General features: G+C 44.9%; 1 protein-coding gene across 1 annotated transcript; it reads right to left on the minus strand.

Moving 5' to 3' along the window:
* Positions 1–10,026: 10,026 nt before the first annotated feature.
* LOC116490167 (solute carrier family 2, facilitated glucose transporter member 3) lies at positions 10,027–20,645 on the minus strand. The gene is made up of 10 exons (XM_032189138.1): positions 20,543–20,645; positions 17,750–17,845; positions 16,338–16,498; positions 15,846–16,086; positions 15,512–15,674; positions 14,672–14,859; positions 14,169–14,273; positions 13,663–13,764; positions 13,196–13,399; positions 10,027–12,753 (listed from the first exon to the last, which is right to left on the minus strand). The coding sequence occupies exons 1-10, from the start codon at positions 20,555–20,557 to the stop codon at positions 12,532–12,534; spliced, it is 1,497 nt and encodes a 498-aa protein (XP_032045029.1). The 5' UTR covers positions 20,558–20,645; the 3' UTR covers positions 10,027–12,531.
* Positions 20,646–25,889: the final 5,244 nt, after the last annotated feature.

Below are 25,889 nucleotides of genomic sequence, written 5' to 3' on the forward strand. Positions count from 1 at the left end.
CAGCAATCTGTGTATCTAATCTCTGTTTACACTTAGGGAGAGATTATTTTTTCCTGAAGGCGTTCCCACTGCCAGCTCCACTCAGGTTGCCTTTCCCATAAAAAAGGTGCGGACAGGTGGCTGAACTGGCAGACAGAGACGGGGCAGTGATGAAAGTAAATAAGATTGCATGTCACTTTAGTTGTCAGTTCTTCACAATCTCACTTATGTACCCTCCCAGTCTGGAACAGAAATGGGCCAGGGCTGGCCTTCTCTCTCATCACCATTACCAACAGTTACGTTGGATGATCCTCCAACAAGCTCTACCAGTCACATCATTGCTGGATCTTAATAGGCAATGTTATTAATTGGTCCAATTCCTTCCTGCGAGCTGTGTTAGTTCTGCTGGGCAAACAGGAGCAGACCTGATAGACTCTGTAGAAAAATCCACCGATCTCTGAAGCCTGTAGTTGTGGCTCAGGCGTATATTGGGGTGGGTTGGGGGGTGGCACAGAAGTGCTGCTGAGCAGTGTTATGTTTTGGGTTGTGAATTAGAGTGTTTTGTTGTTGCTGTTTTGTTTTGTCTTTGTTGTTTTGTTTTGTTTTGTTTTGAGGGCTGCAGGGCACTGTGTGTATGCATTGACTGTTTTGAGGGAGGTTGGCTTGGGGTTCATATTTCAGAGCAGCCCTGTGCTTTGGCGTGGGCAGTCAAGATTTGTTTCTTTGAGCCCTCAGGTGGTCTAAGAAAACGTTCCTGATAATTGCAGTGCAGATTAGTCTAAACTTTGCAATGAAAATTTGTGGGTGAGTGGTTGACAGCCATCTATATGGAATAGTCGCTGCTGGTGAGACACCCAGGAGACATACATGCTCCTAGTGTGTTGCCAAAAAAAAAAATAAAAAATCAGGCATGTTTCCATGCTACAGAGAGGGTAGCACAGTCAGCACCCCCCACTGAGGGCACGTGGTATCTGGTGTTTCCACATGGCTGCTGCACTCTAGCAAGAATGAGACACCTTGGGAGGAAGAAAGTAATTTGTGGCCCAAAGGCAACCATTTTTGGGGGAGGTAATGTTAACTTGCAGGGAAGACAACAGAGTGGCAGGCAGGCAGCCAGTGGAAATATCAGCATGAAAAAGGCAGGAGAGCTTTTTCAAAAGCTGCATTGCTCATGCTGGGACGTGCGTGAAGGAATATCTTTTGCTCACAGCAGCAAAGGCACGATGTAAAAATCTTCTGGGATCACCAGGGAAAGGAAAGCCCTTGGGTGTCTCCACTCCCCAGAGAGGCTGTGGCCTGCTGGCCTCCCCGCACCGCCACATCCTCACCCAGCGGTGCTCGAGGGGTGGCCTGGTGCTCCAGGAGTACTTGGGGTGCACAGGGGAGGCACTGGGAGCACCCTCATGTCATGGTCATCATGTAATTTTTATTGATCTAATATCCCCATAGAGAAGTGGGGTAGAGCAGGGGGAATGGGCTGAAATATCAGGGAAAATATGGAGAGGTATAAGGGATTGTAATACTGGGTCACCCTCAGTTCTGCTGGTATACAGGAGGATCCAACAACATGACAGAGACAGAAGGAGCTACAGGGGAAATGGGGCATCAGAAAATGCCACGTGATAGAGGGTCTACCACGTCACAAGGTCTTGTGACCTTGGCCATGTGAAGGTCAAGGTCACAAGAAAGTCCTTGAGTTACAAGAGAAAGCCCAGAGGCAGCTAGGTAATGCAAGCCAACCTCCACAAGGAAGCTTGCCATACCTTCATCTGTACTTTCAGTTCATCCATACCTGTCCTTCCTAAAGTTGGAAGATGTCAGCCAGGTGAAAGTGGACAGTAATTCCCAAAGGAATAAGTTGAGAGATGGATATGTGAGGAGCCTGCGAACAGCAAGAAAAGCCACCACATATTGGGAGGAGGAGAGGAGGCTAGCAAAATTTGTGACCCCTTTGCCATGCAGATCCCCACAGGGTGTGGTGTGGGAGGTAAGTCATCAGTGAAGCTGGTGAAAATTTTGTTTCTCTCTACTGCGTGGCCAGGCACAGGTACAAGGCTGTGCAGTGATTCAGCTTTTGCCCTACTTTTTCATGAAGGTCTGCATTTTGCGATCAATAATGCTGATCTCAGAAGACCTCCCTAGGCCACATCATGAGAGCTGTCTGGCTGTACGGACATTTTGCACCTTGTCACTACACTGCTGGAGAGAATCAAGCACACAGTATCTATGCAACCAAATTATTCACACCCACAAACCACACATCAGATATGTGGTCCTCATGGCCATGCTCCAAAACCCTCTAGGGTGCAGACAGTTCTAGGAACCTGGGAGCAGGGCACATGGCACCTTTGGCTCCCAGAGCTTCTCAGTCAACACACACCTCCTGCAACCCCTTGCACTGGCACCAGGAACAGTATAAACCACTTCCCTTGGTGCCTCTGTTCCACCAACTTACCCTTTCATAGCAGACAGTAGAAGGGGATGATGACGAAAAAGCTGTGCAGTGCTTCCACAGACTCCTTTGTGTCAGGACACTGCACAAGCACATACACCTGATGCCTGCATATCTGCTGCCAATGAGAGTTTCTTTGGGTGTGCCCATTCCAGGATCACTTTTTGGCTTCAGTCTAGGAAGGACACCCTAGGGACTGTGGTCTTTCCCCTACAGTGAGTGATTTTGCTGTCCTGCCTGCTCCCCTGTTTTGGATTGCAGTGGCTATGAGCTATGTATGATGAGCATGAATATTATTCCTGTATCAGAATGAGAAAAAGGTCAAAGAGTAAAGGTGCTCTTGATATTGCTCACTCTGAAAAGCTTTTGACCAGGGCATGAAATAAGGAAGCTGAAAAACATTTCTTTCAACACTTCTGCAGTAACAGTGTTTTGGAGATGGATGAGCCCTTGCAAATTTCAAAGTAATCATGTTTTCTGTCAGGACTGGGCTTTGCTGGCATATGTCTGGGACAGTTCTCTTTCTCAGGACCTTGTCTTGTGTTACCTGATGGTTGAGTGTAGAGCTTTACTTTGTGTGTATGGAAAGGCAGTCTGACAGACTACTCAGATAAGCTTTATTCTAGCTGAGCCAGCTGCATTTTATATGTCCACCTGTTCTTCCTGGCTGTGGCAATCAATAGGCCTGCATTTATCAGTTTTCCCTGAGCTCTTTCTGCAAGTAGCTTACAATAAATCCCAGCTGTTCATGTTCTGTGAAAATTGTGTGGTTTAGTCATGTTTCTTTTTGGCTTCCTGTGAAAGCCCACTCTGCAGAAAAATGGGCATCCTAATTTCTACTCTACAGGATGTGAATAACTTTTTGCAGAGGCTGTTTTCTCACATCCTGTGGGGCACTTGCAATCAAGCCTCCTAGCTGGTTAGGCACAACCTTAAAGATATTGTATTCCTGCCTTCAAGAAAGCACAGCTATTGTGTTCCTATTGGAAATTGTCAAAGGCTGCCCACCTTCTCTCACCACACCCACCTGTCTTATCAGTGGTGACTGTTAAAACGTGATGATTTGTCAAAGCAAGTACAATTTCTGTGGGAACACAATACAACAATATGGCTGATGAAGTCCACAGTAATACAGCTGGAAATGGGATCAGGACAGGTCTATCAGGGAGTCCCATGGTAAAAAGAACTGAAGTGAATAAATGTCGTGCCTTTTTGCAGAAACTCGGTGAGAACGACAGTCTCATAGAAAGGTACGGGCAATATTTGTCCATCCTCTCCTTTCAGCAGTAACTGCCAACCTGAGGGTAGCTCTGTACCCTTTATTTGACGATGTCAAGGTTTAATTTAGATGGGCGTGAGCTCTCGTCACTGCCTTCCCTGGGACTGTCTTGTTCATGAAAATATCGAGGTGCAAGGAGGGGAAGTGGTTTGCTCACGATCAGCAACAGAACCAGCTAGTTTCTGGTGCTCCAGGCTGTGACCAGGAGATGGCACTGTCAGCTTGTCCTGCTGGAAGCTGGCGAGGTTTTCGCACAACCAGAGAGCACGGCGAGGGGGTTCAGTTCGACTCCAGCATGCAGAGCACCACCTCGTAGTCAGACCTGGGTGACCTACCATACCCATAACTACCTCGTTATGTTTTCCTGAACTGCCACTCTGTTTATTCCTTCTTCCAGTGGGGTCCCTCACTGGAGGGTAAAAGCCCAGATGAGAAAACACACACGATTGCAGCATTTTGTTGCACCCCAAATACCACATATCACCCCTCTCCATTTAGCCTCTCAGTTGAATACCAACTGCTCTCAGAATTCAAGCTCTGCTGTACCCACAGATGTCCCTGTCCTGTATCTGACCGAGGGAAGAAGATTATCCTTCAGTATACACATCACTCCAAAGCTGCCTGTAGTTTTTTGTTTTTCCCACCATCCTGGTATTCTTGGCAGACATCTTTTTGTAACCACAGAGTGCTCTTGGATGGGCATGAAAGGACCAGTTTGGAGGGAGCATGGTGACAGAGACTGCTGGGACACAGCATGTACTGAGCTACAGGTTGTTGTAGGAGATAGAATAGAGTTTATTTCCTCTGCCTCACAACTATCTGCTCCCAATCCACCCTTACAGTCATGATCCAATGAGGGAAACCCCAGGAGTGGGGTTTTGTATTAAGCCAACAGCTAGCTAACACTAACTACCAACCACTCTGGCTTGCTTTCTTAAGATCTCTTCTGCCATGCTGCTTTCAAGGATTCTCCCATATGAGGCCTTTTTGATCATTTTTGCCTTCATGGTCCTGACTATTCAAGGGCAAACTTTACCACCTTTTGAAATAAAAAGGTGGTAATAATATACGCTGACATGAGGTACTCTGTAGATATTGTCTCCCAGATCATACTTCTCTGGAAGGTGGCAGCAAACCACTACTCTGCATACTGGGAAATGGGAAGATGTAAATTATCCCCGTAAGGGAGAATGGGATAATTATTATACAGTGTATTACACAACAGCCCACGCTGGTGTCCTGGCACAGTGACATTCTACAAAGAGCACCCTGGGTAACCCATCACACTCTTCAGCACTCTGAGACATGGTAGGATAAATAAGAAAGGTTAAACATAACACCTATACTAGTTGATTGTGCATTAAAATGTGCTGTAGCAAAGGAGTTTCAGCTGGAGGCAGAGAAGAAACTAGACAGGTTATAGAAAGCCATAACCAACTGGCCAAATATTGGCAGATTTCCTTCAACCACTGTGAACATCTGGAAATGGAAGTGGCATACCAACCTACTTGTTTTGCCACCATGTATTTCTGATGTTCTGCAGATGTATATCCATTGAATAATGTTTTTCTAATTCATAGGGATGCATTTGTCCATGAAATACTTGAAAGTTGCATGAGACCAGAGGATGTGCCCCCAGTGGAGAATTCATAACCTGGTAGATAAAGTGAGGAAGAAAGGTTGCAAACTAGCTTCAGCTCATGCAGAATGGTCACAGGCTTCCTTAAGAAACATCCAACAAGGTTCTGGCTTGTGCAGTGATGGGCATGGAGGGTCAGCCAGCATGAAGCTTCAGTGTAGAAGGCAGGAGCTAAGATAGAAGGCCATAAAGGTTACCTAAGCATTTTTCCATGTACTGTGGCACAGAACAGGATAGAACAACACTAGAGAGGTGGATCAGTCTTTGAGAGGTAAAAGAGCAAACTGCAGTATGTCAATGTCTGCAGGTTAGTATGGATCTGGACTAGCTGGAGGTGGTTCCCCAAAGCAGCTATTGGACCATTTCCTGACCCCTGAGAAAGAACAAGTCACTTCAAAGAGTAAGTCACCATTGATTCCTCATAGCAAAGAAGCCCAATGCTTTGGTTTCCATCCCAATCTACTGAGAATGAGGAGCTGGCGTTAAAGGTATATACAGGAAATATGGAGAGGAGGGTGTTTATGGCTCCCATTTCTAGTGTGATAAAGGTAATGGGGAACTTCAGGTAGCAGGACAATTTTGAAGGAATTTTTTGAGGAATGATTTGAGAAGGCAAATAGGGAGAAGGAGACAGAGTGGGGTTATAAGTCCTTTTTGGTGTTGAGATTCACTTATATAAATCTAACAATTCACTTATATAAATCTACCACCTGTCCTCAAGTTCTCCATCCAGAAGCACATTTTATTCCTCATAATCACCGCAGACCCAGCTGCTAAAAACTCTCTTCCAGTCCCTCCTCATTCCCTGAGTCACTCTTCCCTCTTTGTGAGACTGCTGGTCATATTAAATCCACCTGCAGCACTGACCCCTAAGGGCAGAGTGTTTACACTGAGAATGGTAGCAATGGCTATGATGTCTTGTCTACTTTCTCCAGCAACTAATCAGCACCTCAGTCTCCAGGGTTTTGTAAGAAAAGAGAAAAACAAACCAACAAACAACAACAACAAAACTCTGAGTATTTCATTCTTGTTTTTGCAAGACCACATCTGGTTTTCACTGTCACATCTGTTTATGCCTGAGTTCTCTAAAACCTTTCTCAGGTCTCTGATGGAAGTGTTCTTTGATCCTAGATACAAGATTAAAACAGTGGCTGTGCAGCTATATACTGCTACAGTTTCTGCCTGCTCCCAAATTTGACAGTGGCATAAGGAAGAACACATCTCCTCACTGGGTAATCATATCCTTTTAGAGAACATTTATTCTTGAGACTTCTTAGGGCTGAAGAGTTGTAATATCCTGAAGCATAAAGAAGCAAAAGGTGTGTGCTGTAGGGGACCACAGCCTTCAGCAGTGATACGGTGATTCAGAGAGAGGGAAAGGTAGGTTTAAACAGAGATACTTCTATGTCTAGCTTGTACTTTTAACTCCCCACTCTGAACAAGAACATACTGTTTGTGTGCAACTGAATTGTTCACAACCACAAACCATATATCAGATACTTTTTTCTTTTTAAGCACCTTGCTTCAGACACCCTCCTTCAAGAAAGCAGAGACCAAACTTTGTAGAACCAGAGTTTATTTCCCACTGCTAGGAATTCTGTTGCTCTAACATTGTTTGTTTCACCTGCAAAGTTTCCCATGAGAGAGGACACCTGTATTTCCCTTTAAGCTCAAGAATTGATTAACTTGTGCCTATGAGTCACAAGCTACAGTACATGGACAGTCAGTACACGATCTGCAGTGGTCCCGCACTAGATGCCACAGTGACTGGTGCACCAGTGTGACTGCCACACACAGATTCATGTGACCATTTGCTAAACAAGAAATGGTTGTGCAATGCAAGCAGAAAACAGACTTAACAGGTCAGTCATATGTCTATCAGACATGCTGAGGCTGTGTCTCTTGGAGAAGCAGAAGACAATTCATGTAAGCTGTGTATTTTATTGGCATACAGTGTAGAATCAAGGTCTAACACAGCAAATAAATTCTTTTGGAAGTTACACAGCCTGCCTACACTCAATGTTGCACACTTTTAAGTAGCACCAAATAAATTGTGTTGTCAAGATATATTTTAAGAAACAAAACCATTTTCTTCCCTTGTCTAAGCAAACCTAATGTCCCTGAATTACACTATGAAGACAATTGTCTTGTCTGGTGACCTGCATTGTAATGACAGGGCCAGGTTAAACAATAAGCATAACAGACAAGAGCCATTCACATCTGGTTTTCCAGTAAGCACCTCAAGTATCACCAAAGGGAGATCTAGTCACTCTCAAAATGAAGAAAACTTTGGAAAAAACGAACAACAACAAACAAACAAACAAAAAAAAATGTGGGGAAAAAGGAAAAAAAAATCAGAGAGATGTGCATTTTCTGTGCAGCTCAATGTTTGATATACCTGTTGTCAGGACCTTCTTGATTACGTATACAGCTGGAAAGAACATTGTAGAGTGGTACCTTCTCTTGGTCCTCCATCATGGCCTCACAACAGTGGCATCAGCACCCAGTCCACACAATGCACAACACCCTCCTTCCTCTCAAATGAAACTGATGATGTAGCAGTCCCCTCAACAAAGTTACAAATATTGCTTCTTTTGGTAGTTCTGATGATCCTATCCACTGTAGAAAGCAAAGCTTAGCAGCTTTGCTTGGAGGTAAGACTGCAGCACTGCTTGGGCTCTCACCCTGGAACCTTCCCAAAGGAGAAAGAGCATCCCCACGGTCTCCCTAGCTAATAAGGTGTCTGGAACATAAAAAAAAAAAAAAAGAACAAAATTAAATGCAAAGATATGTACACAGGGCAGACCCCTGTGAAATTTAGCTCCAATAAATTGTGTTTTCACGTTTCTTCTCATGAAAACTAACTGGTTTTCTTGTCTCGTATACAAATGAGTTCATCAGAAATCACACACAAAAAGTGACAAATGTTTGCAGTGATGCCATGACATGCCTCATCTTGCTCCAGCTTGTAAAACAGCACAGAAACCTTTGGTGCGGTTGATAAAAGTGCAGCTTCACTTGTGACCCTTAGGGATCTTCTCTCGTCCACTCAGCAATGGTTTCTCTGAGACGGGTTCTCCAGCAATCTAGATGTTCATATGCATCCTATTGCCTTCTGTCCTCAAGGACCTGTCATGACTTTCCATGCCACTGGGGATTTTTCTGGTGGTAACACCTCTGCCAACTGCTGCTCAGATGGAGAACACATGGGAACAGAGAGAGAACCAAAAGTAGTCCTGGCCTGGTGTTATCTCCATCTCTGCCAATACTGAAAACATGCTGAGAAACTCACAGGTTTTGTGATATAAGCTGTTGGGGAAAAAAAAAAAAAAAAAAAGGCAGCAAGGGGAGGGAGTTTCCTCCAGGACTAATTTCTCATTGAAGTTTCACTTCTTTCATTATCTCACTATTCCTTCATATTTCCTTCCTTTGCTCCATTTCAGGTTCAGTTATGTTGGGGGATGCAAATATTTAGAGTACCATGCTTCCCACCAGAGCTGATACTTCACCAGCTCAGAGTACCCCCAAGAAATAGCATGGGGATAGTATCACAAGAGCATCCACTTCAGCTAAACCTTAATCACACACACCGCTCCAGGGACCAACAATTTTCAGAGGCCTGCACTATGCTTCGAAGGTCTCTGGAGCATCACCTGCACCTAGCAAGCCAGAACAAAATTTGAGTGCCGTCTCAAAGACTTACCTGTTCAAGTGACCTCTGACACCTGTCACCCCTCTCAGAGCTGAAGGGTGTTGTTGTGACAGCCATGAGACCTGCCTGCACACTGGTTTAATGTGATGAACACTTCAGCTAAGAGCCCACCTTCCAGCATTCAAACCACTTGATGTGCATGCTTTGTGTAGCCTGTCTGATGACAAGGGTCAGAAGACAGGTTGAACTGGTCCACTTCTAGCTCTACCATATCGTGTTGTCTTCCTTTTTCTTTTTTCTCATTTTCCTCCATCCTCTTCATCTGAAGGATTTTATCTCCATGTATTTTGATGATCTGTTCGTAGTTTATAGTTCTGTGGAACAGATACAGACCCCTGAGGCTGTGTGGTGGAGAAAGACTTGCACTACAACCAGAACTTGTTGCCTCATGGGAATAGGTGGGGTGCTCAGTACTCCACATGCAAGAGCTGTGGAGATCAGCTCAGACTTGCCACTGTCAAGAATGCCACAGCCCCTGAGCTAAGGGAGCAGTTTCTGACAAGTGGCATCTCCCCAGGCAGTAAGGTTTATTCTTTGCCACCCTCTGCTCCTTCCACGTACCCACTGCAGAACAGTATTTAAGAACAGTATTTAAAACAGTGTTTACACATGTAAAACCTGAGTGGGGCATAGAGGTCCCTTGCCAGGAAGGAGGCATTTCTAACCTCCAAGCACTCTCCTCTCCACATGTTATTGAGAAAAACTGGCAAAGTATCACTGAAGGCCCTGCTTAGGGGATTTGAGCTAACAAGAATCAGAGCAACACATTCTTAACTAAGAAAAAGGAATACGGGAATTCATTAAGGTACTAAGCATGAAGCAGCCATCACCACTAGAAGAAAACAGCAAATCCAGGATGCTGGGCTAGCCAGAGACTGCCAAGCAGAAGCTTATAACATTACAGGATGCAACCTAGGATAAAGTAGTAGGAAATAGAACTAAAGGGTACAGATAAAACCCAGAACCAGTGTTAAGGTTGTAACTTTTATTTTAAAAACATTAAACAGTCACAATAAGCTTATAAAAACCATCCAAAATATCCACAACGCCATTACAGAACAAAGAGATACCATGTGAGGAAGACCTACACATTTTGGTCCAAGCCAACACATCTCTAATGCAAAGTGGGGAATGCTCTTATGCACAGCTGTAGGGGGAGTTTCCTAAAACACAGATGTCCATATGGAAATATCTCTGCAAGTGCTGGAGGCCTAAAGGAAGGGCACAATCTGTATAACTGAGCCAAAATATGAAAGTTGGAAGTGAGGGTAGTCATATAATACCTCTGGGAATAAATACCTGACAGAGAAGGCTGATGGAAAGCAAGGGAAAATCAGATGTAACAGAATAACATTGTGCAAAGGTGGGAGTATTTTAAGTAACATCACAGGAAGTATTTCACAGCAGCAAGTTTTACTGATCTCTGCAACTGTTTCTCATTAGGGAAGGTGAAAAAATCTCATCACTAGTTACAGAAAACGCCATAGGCACTCCCAGAATATACTTTGATTGGAACTTTAACCTGCTCCAAAACAATGTTGTCAATGTTTGGTTTATACATGCTACCACAATTTTGCGGTCACTTCTGCCTTTTGGAGCCTTTTTAAATTCCTCTTACTCATCTTGAAATCTGGGGGTTTGCTTCTTTTATAGGATGTTCAGTGATGAACTCTGAGTTTGCAGGTAAATTTCAATTTGATTGTGACCATGAAAAAGGCAGGTCTAAGAACAGGAGCTTGAAACTGTAGCTATCCCTTTGCTGGTTTTAGATAGCACTTGTGCAGGCCCAGACTCAGAACACTGCAGTCAGAGAAGTAACAGTCCCAACCCTTGATAACAGAAGATACTGCATGCGTTACTTTTTGCCTTCCTAAAATGAGCTGTGATAGCTTGCAACTAGAGCTCGATAACTGTGTACATACACTTGATTGCCTAGCAATGAGACAAAGGGAAGACCATTACTTACAATGTACCGTTTTTGTCTGCCATATCCCATCTAACAGGCAATATTACACAGTTGCACACGTCTACACAACACACTGGACAACGGTGGGCATTGCAACATCATGCAGATCTTCCAGAGGACACAAGGGGCAAAAACATTTGACCTACAACCAATCAGTAGACTGAGTACTATAGATCTTTCAGACTAAGCTAACATATTCCAGTAGCTCTGCTCTCTACTCCTGCATCTCTATGATGCAGAACCTTACACATGCTGTAACTGACTGGTTGTTCTACAAGAGTTACATTATGCACCTTCAGTATTTATAATTGTCACATAAGTTGTATGAGGTTAAAAACTATATTCCAAAGATGTTTCACAATCTGCAATTTTCAGACTTTCTGGCCTACTGGAATATAGCAGAGAAGTCAAAAAGGCAAGAAAAGACAAAAAAAACTCACCTTCTGGTTTGCAGTTACCACCCTCAGTCATCCCTAATGCTTAACTGACGTATAAACTAACAACAGCCCCTTGCTGCAATACCACACTTTCCAAGTAGCACTCCAAAAAAAAAAAAATTATATCACCACTCAAAACATCCCAAATGACATAGGGATTTTGGTTGATAAACAAGTTTGCCTCTTCTCACCAGTACTGATCAATTTGAATCTTTCCAGAGGGCAGAAATAACTTTGAAAGGTGATGTGCAAAATTGGCTCTGATCTACCATCCAACACACCTGCCTTACTGTTTGGTACTGTATTTCTTCTCCTTCACAATTTTATTGCACCTCAAGTCTACAGCATCTTCCATTAGAATAGCTATTTGTCTTAAACATCTTCAATTTCATTCTGTACATTTTTGTACACCATTAAAAAAATAAATATTTACAAAGTGACATACAAATAAATAAACTTAAGTAAAAGTATGTTCCCAGTCTATACAAAAAATAAAAGAACAGGAAAAAATATGCATGTAACTTGGTCCCCTTTTTCCTGAGGCTGAAAAAGTGCACACTGGATAGGAAAAAGCTAGGAAATGGCTTTTTGGTAGGCTTCTTAAATTCCAGTGCACACTGCACACACATACAGAGTAGACTCCAAGGGCAGGGGACTTGTTTAGCATGTAACTTTAACTCCCTACAAAAATAGTATTTAAGTTACATTATGGTCACTGCGTGCACAAGTACGTTAATCCCAAATAGCAGTTACAGGTGAGAAAAGCAAAAATACTGCCAGCTGTTGTCCATTCACCTGATGTTTGTGGCAGATAAGATGAGATTATTTTTGCTAGAGTGCCAGGCACCTTCTGGTATTTTTAGAATGAGATTTCATATCAGATTTGCTTAACGCTGGTAAGCCTGGCAGAATAGTGCAGGGGGCGGGGGGGGGAGGAAATACGTGGGTGCAAAGACAATAGCAGCAGTTGGGGGAAAAAAATTGTCCCAGTTCTCACTGTTTCTTTGCTCATTCCTTTAATGACTCTTCGAGGATCCAAGAGTCAAAGAAGGGGTGCATCATGAATCTTAGGCATCTTCTTTGTCAGGTTCAATGCTGTTCATCTCCACCATGGGGTTTTTCTCCATAGGTGGTGAGGTTGTGGGGCTGGTTTCTGCTTGTCCTTCAAAGCCCCTGGAGATGTCTTCAAATGTCCTGCCCCTGGTCTCTGGCACTTTGAAGTATGTGAAGATGAAAAAGATGACCAGGAAAACAAGGAAGATAAGGAATACATAGGGGCCACATAGTTTCTGCAATGAGAACAAAAGCAGGTTTTAAATTTGCAAAAAATCATAAGCCTAAATGCAAAGTCATTTTCTGTTAACATATCAGAACTCCAACACCCTTTATTGAATTGTCCTCAAACAAGATTTTTTTTTTTTTTTAAAGATCAGGTTGATGTAGGCTTCTGAGATGCTTTAAGCACTCTTGAAGTGACCAAAATTAAAGCTTTTAAAAGGAAAGCTTTTAAATTAAGATGGCTCTAGGCTACAAGCAGTAGCCAAGCAGGACATATGATCAGCCACACTCTAAATCAACCAGAACACTATAAAAGATTGTCCCAGTCCTCTGGTCAAAGCAGAGCCAACTTCAAAGAGATCGGGATGCTAAGGGTTGAGATTCCACAACCATTCTTAACACCTATTCCAATGCAGCAGCACTCCTGCAGTTCTTTGCAATCCAGGTCCTTACCTCTGCATAGGGGAAGAGCATTCCCACCAGGAAATTAGAGGTCCAGTTTGAACAACCAGCCACTGCCATGGCTGCAGGACGTGGGCCCTGACTGAAGAGTTCTGCCACAATAAACCAAGGGATAGGACCAGGGCCAACCTCAAAAAGGGCTACAAAGCCGAAAGTAGCAACAATGCTGATGTATCTGATCCATTTCACAGCATCCTGCAAGGGAACAAAACTATCAAATTCAATTTGAGAAGCAAACATGGCACAGCATAATGCAATGTCCATTAACATGGTCTACTTTCATAGTTATATTATGAACACTGTAGCACAGTTCTTCCTGCAAGAATGCTGTACCCCACCACGTGCTCCACCCTAACCCCAGCTGTACCTGCCTTGCCCTGCAATTCTGCCCTCTACTCAGCTACAGACCTAAAGGTCCCCCACTGCAGGGAGTCTGGACAAAAACACCGATTACTCACCTTCAGAGCTAAAGCAATAGTCATGACAGCAGCACACACAGCCATGCCACCCAAACCAACTAAATGGAGTGTCCTGCGTCCTGCACGCTCCACCAGGAACAGCTGGAAATGTAGCAGAAAGAAAAATCAGTGACTGTCAGCAAGAACAGAAGAGGCTCCCTCCAGTGTGAACTGCACTGCTTTAATCTATCCATAAGTCCTCAGTGTCAGCAGTGATCTCAGTGCAGTTTATCAGGCTGCTCTCTTCAATACATTTATCCAGTTCTTGCTACTGCCTTTTTCATCATCATTCTCCCTCTTCCCCTCAAGCACTCCTCACCCTTCACTACCTCTCATAAAACAGATCTTTTTCTCCTTCCCCCTCCCATTTGATGGGCTCTTTGCTTTTATATGCCAATAATTAGCCCACTGCTTTGCCACAGCATAGCTAGTTATCTTTAATCACATCCCCCCCAAAGATCCCATGCGGACAAGTTATTTCTCTCAGAAGGACCTGTTCTACTTACCGATACAACAGTGAAGACTGTGTTTACCACACCAGCTCCAATGGTAGCATACACAGGCTCTGTGATACCAGCTCGTTCAAAAATCCCTGTAGAATAATAGAATACCTACAAAGAGAAGCAGAAGCCAAAGTCAGATGACATAACAATTCTAGCGCTTATGAGTGTGTTCCTCATTCTCTGAATAATGAGAGGGTCTCAACAGGCACTCAGCAGTATAAAAGCACTCAACAGCACGAAACAGCATGCTTCCAGTCAAGTTTCATTCACTTGATGCATGGCTGCAATGCCTTGCCATGGTGCCTGGGAAAAGTGGAAGCCACTATAATGTTTAATTTTGGCAATTTCTTGCAGTATCACAAAAAGTAGTATTGTGATTCTGTGATTTTCCAGTCAAAACTGAAAAGAGGTCTTTGCAAGCCTAGTTCTGTCACAATTAGTTGTGCACAACTATTCTGAACCACAAGGATAGCCAGAGGCCCAAAAATGAGAGAAAGATAACTCACAGCATTGATGCCTGAGAGCTGCTGGGAGAGCTGTAGAATGATGGCAATGATAATGGCTTGACGATAGTTTGGAGAACGAAAGAGCTCTAGCACAGTTGCTTTCTTCTCCTGAGACATTTTAGCACTCTCTTCTTTCATCTCCAGGATGTCTTGAGACACATCTTGTGTGCCACGGAGCTTCTGGAGAACTGTAGGGACAAATCCAGAAGTGCAAGGTAGAATAATCCCACAGACAGGAGATTCCCCCAACCCCTACACTGCTGTTTCCGGGAGGGCACGCTTGGAAGACAGAATCACCAACCAAGTCAGTGTTTGGTCCTGCTTTGTGGGAAAGAGCCTCTACATGTAGCTGTTGCTCATCTTTTTAAACCAGAATTCAGGGTGCTGCAATCACCATGGAAACCAAACCCAGGCACTGTTCATGTAATTTGTGCTCCTAACTTGCATTTGATTCCTAATTCTGTTCATACACTTTCCAGAGCTGGTTTCATCCCTCTGTGGTAGGAGAAGGAAACCCTCCAAGCTCATTGTTAAACATCAGTTTATTTCCTGCCACTCAGGAGGAGCCAACAGAGCTGCATCAGCAGGTCCTGCTTCATCCCATCAGGCCAGTTGCCACTCCCAATTTCTTAATCCTATCAAGGAGTCTGTTGGGATGCCAGGTTTCTCAAAATTCCTGGCATCAGTGCAATCTAAAGGATGGGAAGGCAGGTCTGGTGCCCTCTGGGAATCACACCCTTGTCTACCACAGGCTCTAAAGGTAATCCCAGCCTCCCACTCAAGCCCAGGGCAGGCTAGGAGCCACAACACAGCCCTGCCCCTTCAGAAATGAGTTCTTACCTGCTTGTGCTTTCTCTTCCTCCATCTTGTTGATCAACAGGAAGCGGGGGCTCTCAGGGCAGAACAGAAGAGCCACACACTGTAGGACTGCTGGGATGACAGTGAACCCCAAAAGCAGTGGCCAAAGTGCTTCAGTCCCCATGATCCCCTTCAGGCCAAAGATCTACCCATGAAATGGAGAGAAAAGATGATTTAAGTCTGCTAATTCCTTACCTCTATGCCACAAAGTATAACAGGACAAAATATTGTACTCGATGGCAAATGGCACTTCACAAGCTCTCAGTCCCTCACCTGACCTTTCCCCTAAGTACAAGATCAAGTTTGTCAAGCCTACCTGGGCCACCAGGATGCCTACAACAATGCCCAGCTGGTTGAGGGTTCCAAACGCTCCACGGAGGCTGGTGGGTGAGACCTCACTGATATACATGGGTACAAAGCCAGTGCAGAGACCGCAGAAGAGGCCGATAATGAAGCGCCCAATGATCAGCATCTCCACGGACTTTGCAGTCTTGGCTAAGGCCATGAGAGCACCACCAGCAAAAGCCAAGACGTTCACCAGCAGCATGGAGTTCCTCCTGCCAGGGTAAAGGTAACAAGATTGAGCTTTAACTAGAAATAGTGTGGGAAAGCCATGGGGAAGAGCATAAAGCTACCCATAACCCTCATCTTGGGAGCAGGAAAAGAACAGCAATTCCCATTCAGCTCCTGCCTTGACCTGCAACCACTTCTTTTTCACAGCCCATGCATTCTTCCTCCCCCTTTCTCCCCAGAACTCCAGTGCTAAATGGGAAGTCACTAATTGCTTGGATTCCTCCTCCCAACTTACCTGCCAAATCGATTGACGAAAAGGCTGACTGAGAAGGAGCCGATCATACCTCCCACTGAGAAGATAGCCACAGAAAGGGACCATAATGAAGTAAGAAGCTCTGGAGAGGCAGGCTCTCCATTCCGTTGGTACAAAGTTCTGTTGTAGAAGGCCTGGATGATCTGCAAGAAAAGCCAGGTGGGTAAAGTGGGTTACAATCCTGTGAGAGGCATTTTGTACTGGGTGGGGGGAGAATATTTCTGTAGTCTTCTGTTTTCATGGAGTCAAGCAGCAAGAACAGGACAAAAGATTAAAAGGATGCAGCAAGTCAAGAAGGCACACAAAGCAAAGATCAAGACAGAAAAATCAGAAATTAAAAATTCAAGAAGTTCAGAGACCAGAAGCAGAATGATGCAGGAGGGATTGTTTCACTGACTGGAAAGCATCGATGATGTTTCTAGATGTGAGTCACTGCTGATGTTTAAGGTTGAGATGAGAGCAAGAGGGAAAAACACAACCAGAGAATGGAGGGGAACATTTATGGCAACAGCAAAAACCCAGCAGCAGTGCCATTTCCAATTTGAGGCATGCTCTTTGGTAATAAGAGGAAGGAGATGCAGCCTCAGAACACCTGCTCCCAGCAGAGGGCAGCAGGACATTAGCTAGGGAGGGGCATCCACCCCCCTCACCAGCATGTGATGTGACATCTATTCCTGGAGATGGGGTGGATGTGGTATTAGTGACTCAGTTCCTGAGGAACCATCTTAGTGCAAGAAAACCACGTTTCTCATTTACTTCATCTTTTCTTCTTTTTTATGGTGCAAACATTATTTTGTCAAAAATACCCCAGTCACAACTCTTTTATAAGCACTAAATCTGCATTTCAACTGAGGAAGTCTGAGAGATGGCCCCTGAGAGAAACCAGAGCAACTGTAACCTCTACCAACCTTCTCAGCTCATTTCTGTACACTGCTCACTACTTACCTTCTGCCCCAGCTGGTTCATTCTGACTCAGAACATCCTGCCTCATCCCCTGACCCATACAACAGTCTAGAGAGTTAATCAATTTGTGACAGATTGGAGAGCAGGGTAGCACATGGCAGCATTTAAAACAGAAGAATCAAATTATGTTTCTTCTCCTCTCATGCCCTAAAAGGGAAGGAGGTGGGTTAAAACTGCTAGCCCTGAAGTGGCTGATGTTCCAGAAAATGGCAGATGGACCCTTCTTTATCTAGACATTCTGCACTCCTAATTAAATTCTCTGCTTTCTCCTTTCTAGTACCTTCTTTGTCCTCTGAATCTCTTCCTTCACTTCAAAAACCAGAACCAAACTATTAGCTGCTTGATAGACAGCTCCCCCCCTTTTCTATGCCTTTTTTCTTCATCAGCCTCATATCCGTATTTTTCCCCATTTCACCCATCCTCCTTCTTACCTTCTCAGGAGCATTGATGACACCAGTGTTGTACCCAAATTGGAGAGATCCAATAGCAGCAATAGTAACAGCATAGATAAGGGGTGCAGTAATTTTCTGAAAGAAAAGACAATTGCTTGGTTAATTTGTTTATTCATGCTTTCTACACAACTTGAGCACAAACAGAAGATGCAGCTGTACCTGGAGCTATGGAACATGGTTCTATCTAGAGAGGGTATGTACCAGTAACAGAGACCCTGGAAACAGAGGTGCAACTGGACAGCAAAGAGTTTGGTGACTGTGAGAAGGACCTGACCAATGTTTATAAATCCTGACATTCAACTATTCTCAGCTCATTAATAATGAAAACACTGCCTCCATTAGTGGCTGTTATTTTGGGCTGATTTGCTTTATAGAAAAGATTTTGCTGATCATGAAACAAGGGTCAGACTCCTCCTCATGCCAACCGAGAAAGCCACTGCCCCCTTCTCCCCACCCCCCCCCATACATTCTTAGATCTGCACCAGGTCTACACTGGCAGTCACTCAACACTTGCCCTCTTCAGCAGCAGGTCTGCTTTTCCCAGGCTAGAACTTCCCAGCCCTGCCCCAAGGCACATAAGCACAGGAGCCTAGGGTGCCAACCTTCTCCCTTTATTTGTCTTGACACTGAGTCAATACTTGATTTTTTTAATAAAGCACAGCCCCTGGAATTTGAGGGTATGTAAATTTTATTTATTAAAATTAAAAAACTGCTGAGCCTTACAGCCATCAAGGAAACAGCTCCAACCTGCACAAGTCCCAAAGACTGAGAAATTAAACTGTCAGTAAAAAACATCTGACACTTTTTTTTTTTTAAATCCAACATTTAAGCCAGCTCTGTTAGGGAGACAGGGGGGAACAGGTGACTCAGGAATTGGAACTTACACTGCCAGTGCCTAATTTGGCACTATTTGAAAGCACATGCTTGTCTCAAGAGGGACTGTAAGCTTTTCTAGAAGTTTTAACAGTCCCCTTCCCTTTCCAAATCTTTCCAGTTATTCTCCTAAGGCTGGCAGGGCAGATGCAAAGCCATGGGGCCCACTGTCACAGTTTCTCCAATTTCTCATTTTCCAGCTCGCTCCAGAAGTGGCAGTTCCCAAGGCTGCCAGGGCTCACACCACCCCCTGCCAATCTTTTAAGCCATGCATGTAGGTGCTTCTGGCCTGCACACTCCTGCAAAGCTACCAGCTAGGCCTCAGTAAGCAGAAATTGAGGAAACTGTTCTCATGCATGACTTCCCCTGCCTGTATCATTTAAGTATCTCAGTTTGAGGTCACTTCCTACTAAGGTTAATGCTGCAGGCAGAGGACACAAGACCCCATGTTCTTGCATGGGGCAGATGATTCCCATGGTACAATTCACACCTGAACATACCCCAGAGGATCCAAGCCTTTTCTCTGCCACCCTGTGACTGTTCCCCTCATTTTAGAGGACAAGTTGTGGCGCAAAACCACAAGGACACAGCTTTTCCAAAGCACATGGGTGCCACTAAAAGGCAATTAAGACATCTAAGCACTTTTGGGACTCCAGGCTAGGCGCCCCATAGCTGATATACCAAAGGGGATGACAAAGCCCAGCTGTCCACTACTTCCAGCACAGTGACTCAACAGAAGGGAATCTTTCCCCTCAAAGCTCTGCTTTGTCATAGCTAGCAGTGGTTACAGTCGACTTTTTTCTTCTGGGGGTAGCAGGGTCTACAGGGTACCTGCTCTGGAGGCATATCTTGCCCTCATGGCACATATACAAGGCAGTGATGAGGTTGGTTCTACTACCGCCTTTCGTAATGCGTTTTCCGGAACATCGCCGCTTATTCATCTCCATCTCCTGCCCGGCATCACACCACCCAAGACATCACATGGCCAGACCCAGCCCCCCCAGCCAGCCAGACCACGAGCCAATGTATGGACCATTTGTTACTGCTCGCGGTGCCTCGCTTCCCAAAACGCAAACAGCAATCAGAAACAACGCAGCTACATCCACCCCAACCAAGGCGGAGGTCTGGGCACCAGCAGAGCACTCACCCACCACCCTTCCCCTCGCGCCACATGGGAGGTACCTCCCACGCCCTTCACCGCATCCTGGAGCGGCGCAACTTGTTGAACCCCCCCGGGATGTCCTGACGAGACCCGGGCGACCTTGCGGTGCTGCTGCCTCCTTCCCCTCCTCACCCCCACGCCGCTCTCGCCAACATGGCGCTGGGGACGGCGTCTCCGTGACGGGAGCACCCCCCACACACCCCCCCGGGCACGGGCACCGACCCCCGGCCCCCGGGCACGGCGCCCACCCGCTGCAGGGCTCCGGAGGGGCAGGGGGGGCCGGCCCGATCTCCAGAGCCGAGTAACGGTTTTAACGCCGGCCGCGGCGCCGCCTCATCCCATCCCCATCCCATCCCTATCCCCATCCCTATTCTCATCTCCTCCATCCGGGCGGCAGCCGCGCACACGTGAATTGGACCGATACCAACTAACCACGCACACGTTAATCGGATCGATAGCAATCAACCGCGGGGACACGCGAATCAATCCTCACTCCCTTTCCAAATAGTAAAAAAAAAATAAATAAATAAATAAAAAAAATAAAAAAAAATAAAAATAAAAATAAAAATCAACCAGCTTTCACAAACACGCTACCCCCCAAATAATAATAATATTAAAAACCCATCCTTCCCCAACAAACACAGAAATAACCCCAGCCTTTAACATAACCCTTAATAACATTATTATAACAACCTTTCCCCGTCAGACGGGGCTGCTTCCCCCCTCACGGCACCCACCTTCTTGTCGGCCATCTCGGCCGCCCAACGGCTCCCCGCGCCTAACGGACCCCGCTCCGCTCCGCTCCTCGCGCACCCGCTGCCGGCCCTGCCCACTGCGGCGCCTGCGTGCGCGCCCGGCCAGCGGGGCCGCATTTATGGGCGTGCGCGGGGCGGGGCGGGGCCGGGCGGCACCTCAGGGGGGTGTCGCACCACGGGGGGGGGGGGGAAACGTGACTTTCTGGTTATTTTGCTTACACATACGCATGGGACAAGTAAATGTGTACAAGTAAATATGTATATACACATATGTTTACATCACACCTATAAGCCATGGGGGCAAAGCTGGGGGTGTGGCCGCCTTTGGTCTCAAAACCCGTGTTTTTCTGAGCCAAATCGGCGTCCTCAAGCAGCACGAGGACTCTGCCGAACTCGGATTCCTCCAAAATTTTGGAAACGGTTGGGGCAGGAGGGAAGCCAGCTGGCTCGTGCTGTTTTTTCAGCACGAGGTTTGCTGCCACCGCCCCCGCCGCCACCCACTTCTGAGGAACTCCAGCGTCAACGTTTTGATTCCGTTTCTGCTGTTTCTCGCTGACCACAGGCAGGCTAACAGGAATTTACAGCCCAGATAAGGCTCATGAGTATACAACACCTATTAAAAGCATTTTTAATATTTAAGAGGTGCGACACAAGCATACACACACACACGTATATATATGTACACAGTTCAGGTGAGGTGGCAGTGTCCCCTCACGGGTCTTTCTGTGCTGCTGCAGCAGCAGGGCTGCTGTGTAAAGGGACAAGGAGAAAAATGCGCATTCCTCTCTCTGGGGCTACGTGATAAAAGCTCGTCCTCACACCCCCCGAGGAGACAATGGCGGTGGGAGAGGGGGTGACACACAATAGCCCCTGCCCCAGCTGCTCGCAGGGCCATCACGGCAGCCATCAGCCCATCAAAGGGCTCACGGCAGGGGGGGAGGCAGATTAAGGCCTGGGAGGATGTGACACTGCGGCTCCCTGCCCCCGAGGGCCATCAGCGCCATTGTCCAGGTGTGGAGCCAGCGGGGGGAGAGGTGGCAGAGCGGGGCAGGGCGGTGCTGCCGTGCACGGGGGCACGCAGGAGGCAGGGGAAGTGCTTGGGGTTTGCACGGGACTCGTGATGAGAAGTTTAGGAAGTAATCAAAGGTGGGGAAATGGAAGAATCCGGGTCACTTGGGGAGGAAGGAGTGTGGGAAAATGGAGGGATAAGGAGAAGAAAGTTTCTGTCCCATGTAGAAGCACTGGCTGGCCAGCCAGTACGTGCCTCATCAGGACGCTCAGTCCTTACATGCCAGTGACTCCAACTACTGACTCCTTTCCTGGGTGAGGAACTCTCCACTTTGGGTGTGTACATGTTTGTAGGATGTTTATAAAGGAGCACTTGCTTTTTGGAGCGACCAGGGGAATCCCAGAGAGCTCCCAGAGAGGCCTTGGTGCTAGCAACTGGGGAGACTGGGATCGAGAGTGAACTCGAATGCTAGATGGAGCTACCTGGTACACACACACACTTATATGTATTTATATGCATTATCACAGAATCACAGAATTGTAGGGGTTGGAAAGGACCTCATTATATATATATATATATGTATATATATATATATTTCCCACTAGACTTCCATGGTGCTCAGTCGGGGAGGAGAACAGAATGAGGTGCTGTTTGTGTTCATGTAACTGCTCTGTGTTTGTGTGGATCTGTGTAGCAGGCGTGTTATCTAAGTATATATACTTAGATATGTATATATGTACGTATACGTATATATGTGCATATATGTATACATATATACATGTATGGTGTATATACGTGTTTTCATGCATGTGACTACTGAGAATACAGGCTCAGCCTTGTTTGCGGCTGCACCTGGGAGCAAGGAGCCGTGGCAGCCTTGCTTTTACCAGGCTGCCAGATCTGGTCCTAATTCCTTAACACTCTTTGTCTCACTGATCTTGGCTCACGTATATTTTTCTTTTTTCCTAGCTTGTTTTCCACTTATTTGCAAGCATAACAAACTCCACCTCGAATCTGATCACTCAGATGTCTCAAACCCTGGCATTAGCTCTGAATGTATTCAATTACTGGTTAACGTGGAAAGTTGCCATATTTGGAGAGGCTCAGATCATCTCAAAATTTCAGAGGCAATCTCTGAGCAGAAGAAAAGAAAAGGGGGGGGAGAAAAAAACAAAACAAACACATTCTTCTGAAATTGTATCACTCCTACGTTCTTCTTGACTCATATGACTCAACTGCAAGTGCTGGGAAATCCAGACTTGAAGATTAAGTTAATCTAATCTTGAAATTTGATTAAATTATATTAATCTAAACACATGTTTAACTGGCAGCTCAATTTAGAAGCAATACAACTTTGGCTGAAATTTGCTTCTCTGACACAAATGCAGGACACGGTTGGTGACATTTCATTATCTTTACGGAACTGTTGGAGTAAAAAGGAGTAAAAAAGAGACACAAGATCAAAATCCATCACTGAAAGCCAGATTTCCCTAAGAAATGTGGGGAAAACACCCCACCCTCCCATTTCAGCTGATTTTCCTCCAGTCTGAATTCATCTGCTGGCACTGAAATATTTAGATTTGAAGCTTGCATCACAGTCTGTTCCTCCTAAATATCAGCTTTGTTTCTGTCCTAGGACACACACGCACCTCCCACATCCCAGATCATTCCTATGAAGATCATCTGTTGAGTAGCCATGGGGGAAGCACCTTAATGCCTCCGTAGCAGAGTTATCTGATAGTGCACCAGCTTAAACTACACACTTAATCTGTTTTTGTGAATATAATAGTTATGCATATTATGCAATGTGCACAAGGATAGAGGCCCACTGCAGGTTACCAGTAGCCAGCCAGCCATATTTTCAAGTGAAGGACCAGGCAGAACTTCATGCTGGTTGCCCCACACTAGGATACACCAGTATTGTTACCAGCTATGTGAACGGGGACTCACTGAACACTTGAGAAGCTTCATTCATTTTAGCTTTGAGAACTCGTATATTTCTAAAATAGGGCATGGCAAGTAATGTTTCTTTTCCAGAAAAAGAAACCTACATTTTCCATGAAAAACTACTTTTATCAGAGAATTCAGAATTAAGAGAGTCCTAACAACTAGCAAGCCCGTTCTTATCTTAATTTATCTTAGAGGTTGGACCTGGAAAGTGATCCCACAGAAGCCAGCTTGCTGTGGCTTTTTGAGAACATCAGTGGAGCTCCAACAGGTACGGTTCTTTGGCACATTTTGTATACACAAAGCCTTGGCTCAAGGGACAAATGGGAGAAGACACAGAAAACTGTGCAAATACAATACAATACAATAAAATAAAATAAAATAAAATTACTAGGAACAGGGTATGATCATCTTGAAATGATCAAGCACAGCATCATCACTCTGCTGTCCAAGACATTTGACCTTACAGTAACTGCTTTTTCACATCTGCCCAGTTTTCAGCTCAGTGGAGCTGCCCCATGAGATGAAGCTCTTTCTAGTCTCTTTTTCCCCTGAAGTTCCTCACCATTCCTTAGTTCTGCATAAAATTTTCAAATAATTTTAGTGAATCCTTTCTCATGTTTCTATTTTGCATGGTGAACAAAATCTTCAGAGATAAGAGGAGAACAGACAAGGAGAAATATTATGCAGTGTTTGCCTTGAAAGATGATTTTGTGCTTTTCTGTTGTTGTGTTTATAACAAAAGAGTATTCAGAACAAAGGAGAGAGAACAAGAGCCAACAAGGGCCAGATGCTTCCCCCACAAACAGTGAGTAACTTCATTGTTGAGAGGAGCTGAGAAAGAGTGGGAGAAAAAAGGAAAGATAAAAGAGAGAAACAAGATGATAGGTGGGGAATAGGTTGGCCCATAGACAGGAGGAGCTTAAGAGTGGAAAGAGAGAGAGGGAAGGGAGAGACAGACGGCCCAAAACAAAACAAAACCCAAAACAAAGGAATAATGAGGTGAAGAAAGAAAGAATTAAAACAGATAAGAGGAGCAAAGTGGAGGGAAAAAAAAGAGGGAGAGAGAGAAAAGAAAGGAAAAGGCAGGCACAATGTGAGAAAAGGGATAACATGAATTGGGAGAAAAGATAAACACAGGCGGATAGAAGTGCGGGAGGAAATTGCAGAATTGCTCAATGAGAAGAGCACATCACTAGAGTTCACGTCACTAATACAAAGTCATCTTTAACCCCTTCCCTTTTCTGTGGTGAAACATAGGTAGGAGCTGATGCCTCTGAAAATTTTCCTAATTAACCTAATTGATCAATCAAATCACTAAAGTCAAAAGCTTCTAATACTGCAACAATCAATTGCAAAGAGGAAGTAGTTTTCATAATTAAAAAAAAAAAAAAAAAAAAAAAAAAGCAGAAACCAACATGCTAAGAGTAAAAGAGTAAACCGCAAACTGTAGCATCACACCAAGGGCTGTTTCCTGAGCTCAGCTCTGTGCTACGAGAGAGACGTGACAAGCCCAGACAGTCATCTACGTTCTCTTAGTCTTCATGCCCCATAACACTTTAGGCCCCATCTTTTTTTTTTTTTTTTTTCTTTCTGATCAATAAAAGACTCCGGCCGAGCATTGAGGACACAAGCCAACTTTTTTTTCTGATTGATGTTGCCAGGGCAACCAGGCTTTCTAGCAAAGACAGAAGCCATATAACTGCGTATTTGTCTTTTTCCTGTGCCACCAGTTTTTATTCTAACATTAGTCCATATCTAAGGATAGCAATAATGAAGTGTGTGCAGGTGACTCATGCAGAATTCTGTAAAAATGTTGCTTTCATAAGCAACAGCCCTTCTTATTGATCCATCTTAGTTTCTGCCTCCTTTCCTCTGGTGTCTCCAGGAAACAGATGAGCTGAAACTCATCTGTTTTTGAGCACCTGAAACTGCTCAAATGCCCTCAGGACTGGGGTGCTAAAGGGGCTGTGAAGGTGGGTGGCATTGGCAGAGTAGTCGTTGGAGCTCAGGGCTGAGCTACCAGGAGTCTGCAGAGCAGGAGAGAGGGGCTTTGGCCAAAATATCTCTGGTGAGGGTTTCCTATGTTTGTTTGTTTTGTTTTGTTTAGTTTTGTTTGTTTGTTTTGTGTATATCAGCCACTGGATCTTACTGTGGTTTTCTCTACCCTGAGCAAGAAACCGAATCTGTGGGGCAATGGAAGAAAACAGCTCTCTGCTCAAGTTCAGTTTTAGAACATCAGTTCAGTTTTAAACTGAACATCAGGTTCAGTTTTAAAACATGTAGAGAAATTTTTTTTTAAAAAAAAGTACCAATCAAAAAAAAATAAAAAGATAATTTCCTATTAAAGTCCTGAAAAGCAGCACAGCAGTA

Source organism: Aythya fuligula, chromosome 1, assembly GCF_009819795.1.
Source record: "Aythya fuligula isolate bAytFul2 chromosome 1, bAytFul2.pri, whole genome shotgun sequence".
Taxonomy (NCBI): Eukaryota; Metazoa; Chordata; class Aves; order Anseriformes; family Anatidae; genus Aythya; species Aythya fuligula.